This window comes from Hermetia illucens, chromosome 5 (assembly GCF_905115235.1).
Source record: "Hermetia illucens chromosome 5, iHerIll2.2.curated.20191125, whole genome shotgun sequence".
NCBI lineage: Eukaryota > Metazoa > Arthropoda > Insecta > Diptera > Stratiomyidae > Hermetia > Hermetia illucens.
In genome coordinates, this window is record NC_051853.1 from 80782684 (window position 1) to 80798616 (window position 15933).

Sequence of the window (15933 nt, forward strand, 5' to 3'; positions counted from 1 at the left end):
AAAGAATACTCAAAGGGAAGACCGACTAATTTTGCGAAGGGCTCTAGAGGCTCGAACTGCAACCTCCCAGGATATTTTGGATGACGTGAGAGGCACTGGCGTTGAAATATTCCATCATACGCTATGAAGGCGTTTGTATGAAAACGGATTGAAATGCAGGAGACCAGCTAAAAACCGAAGTTAATAGAAGCAATGCGACGGCGGCGATTGTTATGGGCCTGCTTGCACGAGGATTACAATTCGAGCTGTTGGAGAATATAGTAATATCATTTTTACTGGTTTTTTTTCTCGGGTTTCAAATTCCGGCGTTTTGTCTAAGGTGGCAAATTATGTTCGGAGAAGGAAGGGTGAACGCTTTTCTGATACCTTCATGGTTAAAAAGACCAAATATCCACCAGCAGTAATGATTTGGAGCTGCATTCTTGAAGAAGGACCAGATCAAATACAATTTATTGAAGGCCCAACAAGATCTGGACATTACGGTGAAACAAAACATTTTTCTGGCATATATGAATAATCTTCAGTTTCCGCGTTTAGAATATACCTCCACGAAAGACGACATACCTTGCCATACATCCAGAATTAGCATGAATTATCTAAATTCACTGGATCTGAATCAACTGCCCTGCCCCATCAATTCTCCGGACTTAAACCCGATAGAGAATTTTTGGGTTTATTTGAAACACAGGGTATATCATCGCAAGAAACACAACGCTTACGAGTTTGAAACAAAATATTAAGAATATTTGGTCCAATGATTAGAAATTGTATTCGTAGTATAACTGACCGCATAAGACATATGATGAAAAATAGGGCCGGGATTACAAAGTATTAAATGTGCCGATCTTTTGGGCTTCAACAATATTACAAGTATATCACCCAAAAAAAGTCATATTTTGTTAATCTATTATATATTGAAAAGGCCTCGCACAAAAATGAATTTATATCATTCACCTGACAATTCGTTTGGAAGAATAACATGCCCTGTAAGTTAGCTTTTAATAATACCTGCCCTGCTTTTAAGTTCAATCGGTAATTAAAAGACTGTTTTTGTGTAAAAAGACGTTCGTCAATAAATAAAATGTTTTTAGGGAAGTTCCCAAATTCGCTCTTGCTTCCATTTCCAAAAACGTACTCCACTTTGGCTTGAAATTGCTCCCGATTGATGCTTGTTTGAGTTACGATGATTTTAGTAAGTTACAGCAACACTTAGAATGCAGCCCCTTCTAATAAAAACCCAATTGCATTGGAGTGTTAATGTTATCTTTCAATGAATCAAAGTAAAAAAAAACAATTAAGTGGATTATCTAAACAAAATTGAACACCTAAGATAAAATAATGTTAACAAAATTGTATCACAGTAAAACAAAGATTCATTTTTTGAACGTAAATTAGTATATTGTGTATGTTAAAATTTAGGAAAAATTGGGTTAAACAGCAACATTTTGGAAGAGAAGAACACAATTTTTGCATCTTACTTTATCCAAACAAACAAATTGGCACTGGTATTTTAGAGCGAAGTCTTAGCTACGATCCAGCGTTTATTTCAATATCCTAGCTATCATAATTTTTAAGTTACTGGGGTTTTACTATTTTAAAGATGAATGTTTTTTAAGAAACTAAAAGGCACCTAAAGAGTTAGGAAATCGAAAAAAAAGTTACTTTTATGTTTTTTGCCTGCGAAACATGTTTTCGAGGTTGCCAGACTGAATGATTACTCCGACCATACCATCAGCAGCTTTATTAGCAAAAGGAAAAGAACGTTCCAATGGCAATCACTCACCAAGCTGACTCCGGATCAATAGCCTAGACGTTGAATAGCTTTGTAATTCAACGAAATTTCCCTTTCGTTGGAAAAACGACTGGGGAGACATGGTTCCGTCTTCAGCAGCAGCGACAACCAACGCAAAACCCTTCTGGGATTGACCAAAGATTCAATCGGTCAAATGGCCAAGTCTGGAGTATACTAGATTCCCTGCGCTGATTGCAGGAAAGTATACATCGGACAGAAGGTATAGAGAAATGCGTTTTAGGGAATACTTAAAGGAAGCAGAATTGGCGGAAGAAAGATTGCTTTGATTTTCAGATCAAAATTGGCGAAGCATATCGTCCTACATAAACAAAGGGTTCCCGGAGAGAATGTAAGGTTGGTGAACTGCATAAGCCGATACGAGGAAATTAGACGTGGCGGAAGAAGCACCGAAGAAGGAACTTCTCAATGAGGATCAAAGCAACAGTTACTCCTGGCGCTTCAAATCCATGAGGAGGTACACTTCTGGGTAAAATTATAGTATTAATTAGAGGCGACTGGTTTCCACTGTCTACTTTACTTTTTTTAAAGCGAAAGGCAAAAGGCTAATGATCAGGAAGAGAGAGTAAATTAGGTTCTAAATGCCCGGCGATCCAAAGAAGATTAAATATAAATAGAACGATTTTGGATTTCTTTCGTCATATCAAATTAAGCACTGATGAAGGCGACAAGCAGTTGCCGAAATATGCATATTTATCAATTTATAATTAATTTTTAGTAAAATAAAAGGAAACTGATTTTAGATTTTCATTATATCAACACAACCTTACTCAAACGCTCTGAACGGAAGTTTTGTTAAAAAAACTGTTTCGCTCGAAATGTCTTGCCATAGGCTCAAAGCTACAAAGGTGGAATACAATGATTTTGCCAGTCAGTGTTTCTGGGAGACTAGGGTTCTTAGTGAGAAAAATTGCGAATTTAGCGGTGGGCGGGTTTCAATCCGCATGGGCGACTAGCTCATTTAAAAGAACAATATCTATGGAACGGTAGAAGAAGAAGACGAACTCCACTATGCTATTTACACAGCATGCCGGTCCTTTCAGGTTTGATGCAAAGTACTTTGTAAAATCCCCGTAAAACAAAAATAGAATGCTGAAATCAGGGAGAGATAAATAAAATTCAGTAGGACTTATTTCTTTCTGCTAAATCCTGCCTGATTTCTCTTTATAACAACTTCCACAACCTCCGACCAAGCAATTGCATCGAATGTCGTTAAAAACAAAATGATGATGTTGAGTCATAAGCCTCGGAAAAATACTAGGCCATTCGTCTCAATCGACGCGGCAGGACGGGCCCCGGTCCTGTCGAGAAATAGGCAAGGGTTCTTGACGTATATCCAAGTCGTGAGAACGTAAGTAAATTCAAGTAAGTCAAATACATACGCTAAATATTTGTGTCCTCACTGGAAAGACCGAGGAACTCTCAGAGGGTTTCCATGATGTCATTAAGGAACTCCAATGATTTGATGACCGTCCGATGAAACTCACTAATATATCAGCTGATCGCATTATTCACTTCTTCACGACCTGATGCCGAGAAAGATGTCTTCTGATGACTTTTCGATGCATCACGGGCGACCTTAAGGACATGTGAGTGACATAGGGAAAAGGGGTTGGAGTGCGCAATAGGGGTGGCGTGAGTTATGTCCCCATAACAAATAACATAGACACCTAATTTCCGACAATCAAATGTAATCAAATACACCAAATGCACCTAAATTCAAATGTAATTAAATACACCAAATGCACCTAATAAAAGCAATATTGCACTTTAACAGTAATGAAATAAAATACATTCATTCCGGCTAACAAACTCTATGTAGCACATGCCGGATGTGCATTATCAAAATCAGCATAATCATGTTATAAAATATTGTAAAGAATGAAATGAAAGTCATTAATGTTTTTACCACGGAAATAAACGGTTCTTTCCTAAACAAAATTCCGTTTTATTTATTTTTTTTATCCGACGTGTCTATCAGACACATAACTGGCGCAGTCGCAAAAGTAAGGGCGGAGGACGGTACGATTTAGGATTCCTAGTACGCAGAAACCATTCCGAAGGATTATCGGTTTGCGACGGTTGATCGCTTACGGTTCAGTGTGCTAATTTGTGCAAGTGCAAGTGACGAAGGATAATTGTTGCGCAGAGCAGGCTCAGCGAAAGCATATCGCTACTCGAGCAAACAAAGCAAGGATTATGAGAGTCCTACTGATCATTATACTCAAGTAAGTTCTTGGTCATATGCCTCTCCCATCCAAATCGAAATCCCCATCCTCAAAACCCTATAACACGCTTCCTAGGCTATTTAGACGTAATAACTCTCCTACTAAATTAAGAAAATATAAATCCGATAGTGGTCATATAAAATCTCCCGCGAGTGAAAATAATCTTAGTGTTCCAAATCAATCAATCGTTGGCTCAATCTCGAAATTAACCAATTTATTCAGATCACGAAGTTTGTCTATATTAGTTAGTGAAAGTGAAGAAGAAAACAAAATAGAATATAGTATAATGGCTAACCCAGGTACAAGTTCGCAACCTCAGGTTACAACCATAGATATTTTCAATTCATTACGGGTACCTGACGCAATCAAGGATCTCCCAAGATTCGAGGGTAACCCGCGATTACTGTTTGATTTCCTTGGCAACGTCGACGAAATACTTTCCCTTATCGATGCTACAAATGGAACGCCATATGGCAAGTTATTATTGAGGGCCATTCGCAACAAAATTGTTGGAGAAGCGAACGAAGTCCTCAATATGTATGGGACACCATTAGATTGGAATCTCATTAAAACCAACCTCACCCTTCACTACGCCGACAAAAGGAATGAGACCTCCTTAATCGAAATACTTAGTAGTATGAATAATCATGTGTGTATTCATGAAAGTGACCTCAATGTGATCTCTGCAAAAAAATCTCTCTTCGCAGAGATGTGCTTAAGCACATTTTTATTGGGATTGAAAGAACCACTTGGGTCCACCGTTCGGGCTATGAAACCCACAACTCTAGCAGAAGCCTACGCATGCTGCATACAAGAGCAGAATATACTTTATACTAAGTCAGATTCGAACCGGAGTCTATTAAACCCAAGGCCAGTTAACCCGCTAAAACCCATCATATTTCCCCAACAAAATAAGGATGTGTTTAAAACTAAACTTTTGTTTCCTTTAATACCCCCACAAGGGTTCTCGAATCCTCTGTTTAATCAACAATACAGACCTAACTTTTTAACAACAAAAACCATTTGGCATGTATCAACAACCTCAAAATCCTTTTGCCAGGCAACAACAGTTTAGACCTCCGCAGTATCCTCAGCAATTCCAACGACAAGCTCCATTTCAGAATAACTATCCTCATTTCCAACAAAGACCTTCTATACCTAATAGACCAAGTAATGGACCTGTTTCAAAACCTGAACCAATGGAAATAGGCTCAGGTATAATTCGAAGAAACCATCCACAGCAAAGAGAACCAGGAAGTAATTTCTTCCGGTCAACCGGACCAGCTAATTTTACATCTAAAGAATTGTTCAATGTCGGGGAACAGGAGTCTAACTCACACTCTAAAATCCAAAAGGAATCCCTCTTAAACATTAATAGTGAGGAAGGTAACCCAACTAGCGTACCCTATAATCTCGAACAATATTATTCCCAATATTACTATGATGATGAAGACGTTTATTTTCTTAATCCCTACGAAAACTGCAACCAGAATAATTCCGAAGAAAACAATATTGATGAGGAAAATTTTCCTACGAATGCCTCCTCAACCCAATCGGATACCTAGATATTAACACTCACGGTAACCTACTACCCTATGTTAGCATTTCCTCCCCTTTTGGACGTCCATTAAAATTTTTAATCGACACAGGAGCATCTTCATCATTCATCAACCCCGAATATATCAATCCGAGTGATATAAAATCAATTAAACCTATTTCGATTAGCACCGTTCTTTCTAAACACGAAGTCAAAGAAGAAGTTATCTTACCAAATTTTACTGAATTCAACCAAGCCGGTAACTCGCGTTTCTTAATATTCAAATTTCACGGTTATTTTGATGGGCTACTTGGGATAGACATTTTGAGTAACCTCGGAGCTAAAGTAGACCTAGGCAACCAGGTGGTAACGACTAACAATGCCGTACTCCCTTTGAACTTCAAACCGAACTTCATGTCTAACAAATACGTAATTTCACCCGAAACAAAAGTAATCGTAAAACTTCCTGTTGACATACAAAATGGAGATATTTATATTAAATCAACTAAAATCTCCCCTAACCTAGCAATCTCGGAAGGAATTTACAGCGCGGTTAATTGGTGCGCACCAATTGAGGTTTCTAACCATTCACAAAAAGAACAAATCCTTTTAATTGAACATCCCCTTATGGCGGAAAAACTCTCAAACCGATACGAAGAAATAAATAACCTAAACATCTGCTGTGACAGGGATCAGTCACCACTGGCTCTACATGAGGATATTATTAACCTTCTTCGAGTGTCACATTTAAATACCGAAGAACAGAAAGGCTTGTTCAAAGTGTGTAGAGAATTTGACGATATCTTCCTCCGAGAAGGACAAGACTTGACTTTCACTAACCAAGTGAAACATCGCATCAGAACTACCGATGAACTACCCATTTATACAAAATCCTATAGATATCCTTTCATACACAAACCTGAAGTACGTAATCAAATCTCCGATATGCTTAACCAGGGCATAATTAGACCCAGCTACTCACCATGGAGCTCCCCTGTCTGGATAGTTCCAAAAAAACCAGATGCGAGTGGTAAGCAAAAATGGCGATTGGTTATAGACTACAGGAAATTAAATGAGAAAACAATAGGGGACAGGTACCCACTCCCAAACATTAATGACATTTTGGACAAACTAGGGAAGTCTATGTACTTTTCGACATTGGATCTCGCTAGTGGGTTCCATCAGATCGAGATGGATCCACGCGACGTTTCTAAAACGGCCTTCACGGTCGAAGGTGGCCATTACGAGTATGTACGCATGCCATTTGGGCTGAAAAATGCCCCTTCGACTTTTCAACGAGTTATGGATAACGTTTTAAAGGAATTGCAAGGAACAATCTGTCTAGTGTACCTAGATGACATTATTATATTCTCTACCTCCTTGCAGGAACACGTAGAAAATCTTCGAAAGGTATTCCAGAAACTTCGTCAAGCAAACCTTAAGGTTCAACTCGATAAGTCCGAGTTTCTCAAAAAGGAAATAGCTTTTCTTGGCCACTTGGTCACAACAGAAGGTATTAAACCAAATCCTAGCAAAATCCAGGCTATCACCGACTTTCCCATTCCGAGAACCCCGAAAGAAATCAAATCATTTCTTGGGTTACTCGGCTATTACCGTAAATTTATTCGGGATTTTGCAAAATTTACCAAACCACTCGCAGAATGTCTAAAGAAGGGACGACGTATTGATCTAAACGATCGCTATTTGAGAACTTTTAAATCTTGTAAAGATATTCTCACCAACGATCCCCTTCTTCAACATCCGGACTTCAAAAAACCCTTTGCGCTCACAACAGATGCGAGCAACTTTGCAATTGGTGGTGTATTATCACAAGGGCCAATCGGCAGTGATAAACCAATCTGCTATGCAAGTAGGACCTGGACTGATACCGAGATCAATTATTCGACAATCGAAAAGGAGCTCTTGGCAATTGTGTGGGCCACTAAGTACTTCCGCCCACACCTCTTCGGTAGGAAGTTTACAATAGTGACAGATCACAAACCCCTTATCTGGATGATGAATCTAAAGGATCCAAATTCTAGACTGATACGTTGGAGGCTCAAGCTAGAAGAGTACGATTATAAATTGCATTATAAAAAGGGTATCCAGAACAGTAACGCAGACGCTTTAAGTCGAATAAAAATCAATAAAGAGACGAACAATAAAAACTTAACTGAAGTTTATGTTAATGATACTCCAGGTACATCCGCACAAAGTACTATGGGTTCCACTGTGCATTCCGCAGAAGAAAACCTTAATACAGGAATCCCTATTTCTGAACGCCCTTTAAACGAATTCTCTCTTCAATTGGTACTTGAAAAAACTAACAATAGACCCCAAACGATTCTCGAAATGCCATTCAGAAATAAACAGCGACGTATCATTCGAATGCAAGAATATACGGAAACAAACCTTATCGACATCTTCAAAAAATTTATTCCTCCCAATAGACTAACTGCAATATATACCACCGAAGAAATTTTCAGAATAATACAGGAAACTCATTCAAACTATTTTTCTCAATCCAAAAACTTTAAGGTCGTAAGATGCATGGAAATCTTAAAAGAAATAAGTGAGAGCGATGAACAAGATGCTTTAATTACTGAATACCATCTAAAAAGTAATCATCGAGGAATAAATGAGGCTCTTGGTCATCTCAAGAGAGAATATTACTTTCCTTTTATGAAGAACAAAATCACACAAATAATCAACAATTGCGAAAAATGCCAAACACTTAATAATAATAATAATAATAATCGTTGGCACAACAATCCATATTGGATCAAGGCCTTGAAGTGTGTTAGAGCACTTCATTCAAGACCGTAACGGTACACCACAGTACACTGTGGGAGGCAATGTGGTCAGCATTGCGCCCGCCCGAGATTATTACCCTGATTTGATTCAGGTACTCATTCACAGCTGAGTCGACTGGTGTCCGACATCCAATCACGATAACAAATTCCTCTGCCCCCAGCGAGATTTGAACCGCGACCTTCCGCTACGACAGCCCAGCGCTCTAACCACTTGAGCCATCCGGACGCCAAACACTTAAATATGACAGAAATCCTCAAAAACTGAAGCACCAAACCCCAGATCCTCCAAAAAAAACCTTTAGACGTACTCCATATGGACATATACACAATAGACAAACGCTACATACTACCCATCATTGATAAGTTCTCGAAATTCGCGGCAGCCTACACTCTCGAAACCCGAAACAGCCTAAATATTATCAAATCACTCAAACATTTCATCAGTCTACACGGTATTCCCAGAAATCTAGTCACAATCGTAACCGATCAAGGAACCGAATTTACATCTTCTATCTTCAAAGACTTCTGTAAACAATATACATTAAATCATTACTTAGTTTCTTACCAGCAGACAAGCAGCAACGGACCTGTAGAAAGACTTAACTCGACTATCACTGAAACTTACAGAATAATACACGACAAACACCGAGACAAGGACCCAGAAGACATACTTAATGAAGTAATCATCACTTACAACAACGCTATCCATTCAGCTACGAAATACACTCCCTTTGAATTATTCTACGGCAGAACCTACAAGTTTGACAAAGACGCGAAGTACACTAGTAATCATGAATATCTAGAAAAACTTAGACAATTTCAAACACAACTCTATCCCGAAATAGAACGTTTACTACTTGATCAAACCAATAGACGATTAACAAAACTAAATAAAAATAGAGAAAACCCAGAAAATTACAACGAAGGATCGGTAGTGTTTAGAAGAGAGTGTAGACGAAACAAATTGAATCGAAGATTTACTAAACACAAAATTAAGAAGAATAATTCTGTTACAGTTATTACAGACAAAAACCAAAAATCACATGAGTCCAAAATTAAAAGAAACGAAAATTTCAGGGAACTCTTCCTACTGACCATGGTAACCAGCCAGACGATGAACCTGCAGGACCTGACACATAGGAATGGACTACTTCTAATAAACTTGGGAAATGCACGTTTGATAACATCCTACAAAGACTTGATACACATCGTACAACTCGATAAATACAAGGAAAATATTGACAATATACATGACTCTCTAGCAATTTTCGACAATACTACAGAATATACAGGAATGGTAGAAATATTAAAAAGAAAGGTCGACGAAGTTAAAACTAAACTGGATGCAATGATGCCTCACAAACGGACTAAAAGAGGACTAATAGACGGACTAGGTACTATCATAAAAGGTATTACGGGGAACTTGGATGCAAACGACGCGATAAGAATAAACAACGAAATAAATAAAATCTTTGATAATGAAAGACAACTCGAAACTAAATTAACTCAACAAAGCCAACTAAACGGGCAAATGATTGAACGATTCGGTAACATTACAGCACACATAAATCAACAACAAAAAACAATAACTGACTATTTGAAACATATTAATGAAATTTCCAAAAACCAAATTCGGAATGATAATAGAAACATAAAATATTCGTAGTATATGAATCAAATTAATATTAACATTGACGTACTTGATAACCACTTAAACGGGATTTCAGAAGCAATCATTCTAGCAAAATTTAACATTATATCCAAAATGATACTGAATCCTCAAGAACTAACGGAATTATATCGCCTATTTGAAGAACAAAACATTAATATTACATCCGATGAACACATATACGAATTATTAAGTCTTCAAGCCTACTCAAATAACTCAAATATTTTCTTCAACATAAGAATCCCGGTCCTCTCAAAAGAATCATACTTCTTATTTCACCTTATACCCCTACCTATTAACAAAACCCGAACAATATTAACAAAACCCTATGCCATCCTTGGGCATGAACATATCCAAGAACTTGATAATAAATGTCAGAATATCGAGGGGACATTTTATTGCCTCGAAACCACTAATTTGGAAAAAGTCTCTCATTCAAAATGCGTAGCAAGCATCCTGAATCACAAGCCTGCCGAATGTCACATCTACGATCGCGAAAACGACATCGAGATTTTCGAACCAGAGCCAAATCACTTGTTGCTGATCAGTATTCCGGAAACGATGGTTAAAACTACCTGTGGACCTAACGACTTTAAAGCGAAGGGAACCCTCCTAATCCACTTCAAGGACTGCGAGATTTCGATCAACAGCATTACATACAGCTCCAAAATACAAACCTTCTGGGACGAGATCAGCATACATCCAGCTGCATTTAACAACATAAACTTTACATCGCCCACTAATAATCACCTTCAACTCAAACGTCTAGGAGACTACCAGTTCACGAATTTGCGCCTAGAGAAGGACTCGATAACCGACTTCGAACTAATGGATCTGCACCTACCTCTCTCTGCAACCACAGGCATTATCCTCGTCGTTATTATAATATATTATGCCTTTTCTAGACGAACTATCAAAAACTCAGGCCAACATACCCTACCTGTCATAGCTCCGACCAACGAACCTGCAAAGATCCAGTTTCTTTGGCCATCGCTTTCTTCCAGGGGGGGAGAAGTTATGTCCCCATAACAAATAACATAGACACCTAATTTCCCACAATCAAATGTAATCAAATACACCAAATGCACCTAAATTCAAATGTAATTAAATACACCAAATGCACCTAATAAAAGCAATATTGCACTTTAACAGTAATGAAATAAAATACATTCATTCCGGCTAACAAACTCTATGTAGCACATGCCGGATGTGCATTATCAAAATCAGCATAATCATGTTATAAAATATTGTAAAGAATGAAATGAAAGTCATTAATGTTTTTACCACGGAAATAAACGGTTCTTTCCTAAACAAAATTCCGTTTTATTTATTTTTTTTATCCGACGTGTCTATCAGACACATAACTCGTGCGTATAATCGATTTTGTGGACTAACACTACCTAGTACTTGAATACATGGGTCATCAAACGATTGGCTTTAGAATGACGATGTTGAAATAACGGTGCGTGAAATGAAACAGTTTGAAATAATAAAAACTTGTTTTTACGCGTAATTACAATAAGAAGAAACAGCTTCTTCACAAGTTTCTCGACGATAAAACACTAACTAATTGGCAAATTTACAAGAAGATCTATACGATAAACTGGACACATCTGTATGGGCTTGTCAAAAGCCGACACGGACGCACACAGGTTATCGAACATTCCTGTTGCGTTAATGACAAGAACGGTGGATGGCGAGTATATTTCGAGCAGATTTTAACGGAAGAATTTGTCCATCCTCTACTTCAGCAAGCATTGCCGACATTTGGGGCAATTCAGCGCCATTGAAGTCGAGGAAGCAATAAAACGAATGAGATGGGGAAAAGCAACAGGACCTGACGACATCGCATCTGAGCTCTAGAAAGCGAAAAACTGGGACTCAACACCATGACTTAATGAAGTCTTCAATCGGGTTATTGAAGAAGGGAAAACACCACCTGATTGGCAAGAAAGTACCACAGTTCAAATACGGACAAAGAAAGGTAGTCCAACATAATGTTCAAATTACCATGCGATCCTGCTAGTCACATACCGTATATTGAAGATTTTTGAACGCATTTTTGACTACCGCGAAATCATTCAAATAACCGTGAATCAAGCCGCATGCAATACATGCTGCGCGATTACTCATGAAGAAACCCCGTAAGAAGTATCGCCCTTTTTATATTACATTTCCGGATTTGGAGAAAGCGTTTAATGGTGTGCCACACGAACTCATCTGGAATTCTCTAGTGTCAGAAGAATTCGTGCTCTGCATTCAATTGCTCTACCACGATCCGAAAAGTAAAAATCGAAGTGTGGCGAGCATACCAACTGCTTCGTGTCTCAGTCGATATTCATAAAGAAAGCGCCTCTTCACCACTCCTTGTTCTTGTTATGAACACTGTCACAAGAAACATCCAACGTCCAGCTGCCTATATACTGCTTTATGCAGATTATGTTTTCCTGGCGTCTCATAGCAAAAATATCTCGAGCCACTTGTCCAATCACCTAATGCAACACAGCCTCAGATTGAATCTGAACAAAACTGAATTTTTGACGACCGATCCCCATGAAACAGGCAGTGGTAATGACCTGCCCAGAACTGAGCGATTGAGACAGTAGAGAGCTGCGTTATGAACTTGCTTCACGTATCAAAGCAATTTGAATGAAGGTGCGTTTTACAAGTGGTGTCCTTTGTGTCCGACGTATCAACGAATGTCTCAAATCTAAAATTTGCCGTAGTGTCGTCCGCTCACTCGTCCTGAGTATTGGTAATGGAGACGAAGATATTGCGTTGGATTCGTGGCGTGACACGCTGTCATATCGAAAATGGGGTTGCACCGATCATGGAAAAATTGTGAGAGAGACGTTTTCGATGGGATGGTCTCGTAATTCGTGCTAACGAAAATTCACTTGCCAAAATTCGTTTGAACATCGGGAAGCGGTCAAAAGGCTGGTGCCTTGTGACTGCATCCCGATCCCAGGGCTTTGATAGACGAAAATGACGCAACCGATCGAAAACGGGCCAACCCCGCTTGTGAAGGAGTCAAAGAAAAAGAAGACGTTGAACACCCTGCCTTAGGAACAGCGATGGATTGGGCCAGGACGCCAGACAGTTTTTAGAGATATCGAGTTGGTGGACTTCAGCGTAATGTCTGGAGTCCCTTACTAAGGTATGCTTAGCTCGGATAGCGGTTGTTGCGTCGTTGATTATGATGAGAGAAAAGTCTGACGATAGTGTAAAAAACGAGGCAGTTGATTGGGGATAAGTCCTCTTACATCCCGCTTTCATGTTGTTGTTTTATGAGAGGGCTCAGCTCGATTAAAAGTCTTTCTTCACGACTTGAACACACTAATCCTAACCCCATGGAAACCGCTGAACTGGGCGTTAGTGTCGAGTTCTTCAAAGCATTACCCACCACCGATATGTCAGTTTTGCATTTATTGCGTGGAGTCAGCGGCTTGTCCCCACATTCCGCAGATGTGTCTGCTCCCATGAATTTGACGGTGCAGAACACCCATATCCCATTCACAGGGAGCTTCGCTTTGTTTCGAAGCAGGTTCCATATGTCGGTAGTAGACCAGTTGCGTCCTCACCGCTCCATGCGTTCTATTACCGCTGATCCTGCGAGTGGCAAAGGGAAATGTTCTAAGAGATCTTCCATTTCCGTTTTCTGGAAGATTTGGATAATAGTGCCGCAGATAAGTCGTAGAGAAATTTTACATAAATATATATATATATATATATCAGTGATGATTAAGGAATTGGATTATGAATGATATTTCTTATAGATACTGCCTACGCTCTTTGTAGCCCTTAGAAGTAATAATAAAGTGAAATAAGCTGAAGAATTATTTTTTCGTCAGATTCATCTTCTGGTGAGATATGAGTGCGAAAATCTTTCATGGTAACGACTTTTCATGTTAACTAGCCATATGGCCATATTGTATAAGGATTATACTGACTTATTGTTATGCCGGTCGCTCCTTTCCATTTTTAGGTATTTTATTTAATTTACGACGCGAACCAGAGTTAGCCGAAACTTATGGTGACACCCTAACATCAACTTTCATTAGTTACTGTGCTGAGACCACTTACCACCTGATTGAAGTGATGATTCCCTATAACATTCTCAACGTGATTTTTATTTTTTGCATCATAAACACCACTTTTAAAAGTCACAGAATTGCTGACTGTTTTCAAATTCCAAACTTCCGGACACAACATTCTTAATCTTTGAAATTTGACAAACCTCCACTACTATTGTAAACAAAACGTGAATGTGACGTACTGCATGAGAGATCCGCAACATGTTGATAAGAAAGTCTACAACCCACTTGGAGTGCTAAAATTTGAAAATAGCTTAAAAATGAATAAAGACTAAACTCTCATATTAAAAAGGAGCTAACTGTATATCATTGCATTTCAAAAAAGGAGATTTCAATTTAACTATTTTTTCTCTTTTGTATTTTCATCAATACTCTCCAATCATTTCCATCACATCAGTCATAGATGCTCAGCTACTTTGCCATTGTCTCCACAAACAAGAACAACGAACGTCAACTGTCTCTTTTTGAATACAACTAGCCAAAATGGTAGGTGTCGATCGCCCGGGTCTCAAAATAATACGCGAAAATATGTGTCATCCGTACAGTTTTTAATTCGTGGATAATATTCTAAGATTATTTTGAGTGCCTACGATGGAATTGAGTTGTTATTTCAGTGAAAATATGATTAATTGTGGATATAATTCTAGGTTAAAGTCAAGTGCTCAGATTTGCGGACGAAGGACAAGAAGGAGCTGACCAAGCAGCTCGATGACCTCAAAATGGAACTTTTGAACCTTCGGGTTGCAAAAGTGACCGGAGGCGCACCGTCGAAGCTATCAAAAATGTAAGTATTCCGCGGAAGGGGACATGCCGGTGATGGAGGAAATTGTGTGTGCAAGTGGAAACGTCAAAATGTGAGGCGATCCGAGACCAATTAGAACTCGTGTTAGGTGGTACAGGCGGCGACTGCCCTCTCTCATAGGAAGAATAAATACGGATAAATGCCCGAAATACCAAAGAGACGAATATCGTTGAGCCAAATGTCATATTCGGGTGGAAACTTGTTTCCCCGTGATGTCGATGAGGGTATCGCAGGGAGCTGATATTGACATCCTGAAAACATGGTTATGACCTACATTCTCGTGTTCGTGATATCAGCAACAAACCCTACTGAAGCTTCACCCTGTATCCAGTGAAATTGTAAACATCATGAGCGGGAAGGCGTGTTCAGTGTGCGAACTTGGAGCAACATAGCCCATCAATAGTGAACTCGCAACTGTACGGAAGCTACGCCTGAGGATCCGCGCGTGTATTGTCTAATTAGTCCTTGTCTCTGATGGGTAAATGGATGAACGTCTTAATTCTATGTTTTACGCGTTTTGCCGCCTTTTTTTCCGAAATAAGAACAATTACAGTGGCCGTGGAAGCTACTAGTAAGCCTAGAGCTTGGTTTGCACGTTTCCATGGCACACCCTGAGCTTCCTTCTATTCACACCGGGAGCAATCTACAAATCGCTCGGAAACTAACCGCTGATTTCTTCTATTTCACAGCCGCGTCGTGCGTAAGGCTATCGCCCGTGTGTACATTGTCATGCACCAACAGCAGAAGATGAATTTGCGCAAGTTGTACAGGGACAAGAAGTACAAACCACTTGACTTGAGAAAAAAGAAGACCCGCGCCATGCGTAAGGCTCTGTCGCCGAGGGACGCCAACCGCAAGACCCTCAAGGAGATTCGCAAGAGGTCGATATATCCACCACGCAAATTCGCTGTCAAGGCATAAGACGTGAAATAAATCTGTTTTACTTAAGAAAACATTTCTAGAGTTTTAATGTAGGGTAA

The 15933-nt window shown here is 39.2% G+C and overlaps 2 protein-coding genes across 2 annotated transcripts in view; one reads left to right on the plus strand and one right to left on the minus strand.

Moving 5' to 3' along the window:
- The window catches only part of LOC119656564 (ribonuclease P protein subunit p40-like), a 52019-nt gene extending 37696 nt beyond the window's left edge, over nucleotides 1-14323 (minus strand). The window contains exon 1 of the mRNA XM_038062948.1: nucleotides 14141-14323. Within this exon, the coding sequence (XP_037918876.1) occupies nucleotides 14141-14269 (129 nt within the window). The 5' untranslated portion in view covers nucleotides 14270-14323. The remainder of the gene's footprint in view (nucleotides 1-14140) is intronic.
- Nucleotides 14324-14530: 207 nt separating this feature from the next.
- On the plus strand, nucleotides 14531-15908 carry LOC119656566 (60S ribosomal protein L35). Its single transcript, XM_038062950.1, has 3 exons — nucleotides 14531-14637; nucleotides 14799-14935; nucleotides 15643-15908. The coding sequence occupies exons 1-3, from the start codon at nucleotides 14635-14637 to the stop codon at nucleotides 15872-15874; spliced, it is 372 nt and encodes a 123-aa protein (XP_037918878.1). The 5' UTR covers nucleotides 14531-14634; the 3' UTR covers nucleotides 15875-15908.
- Nucleotides 15909-15933: the final 25 nt, after the last annotated feature.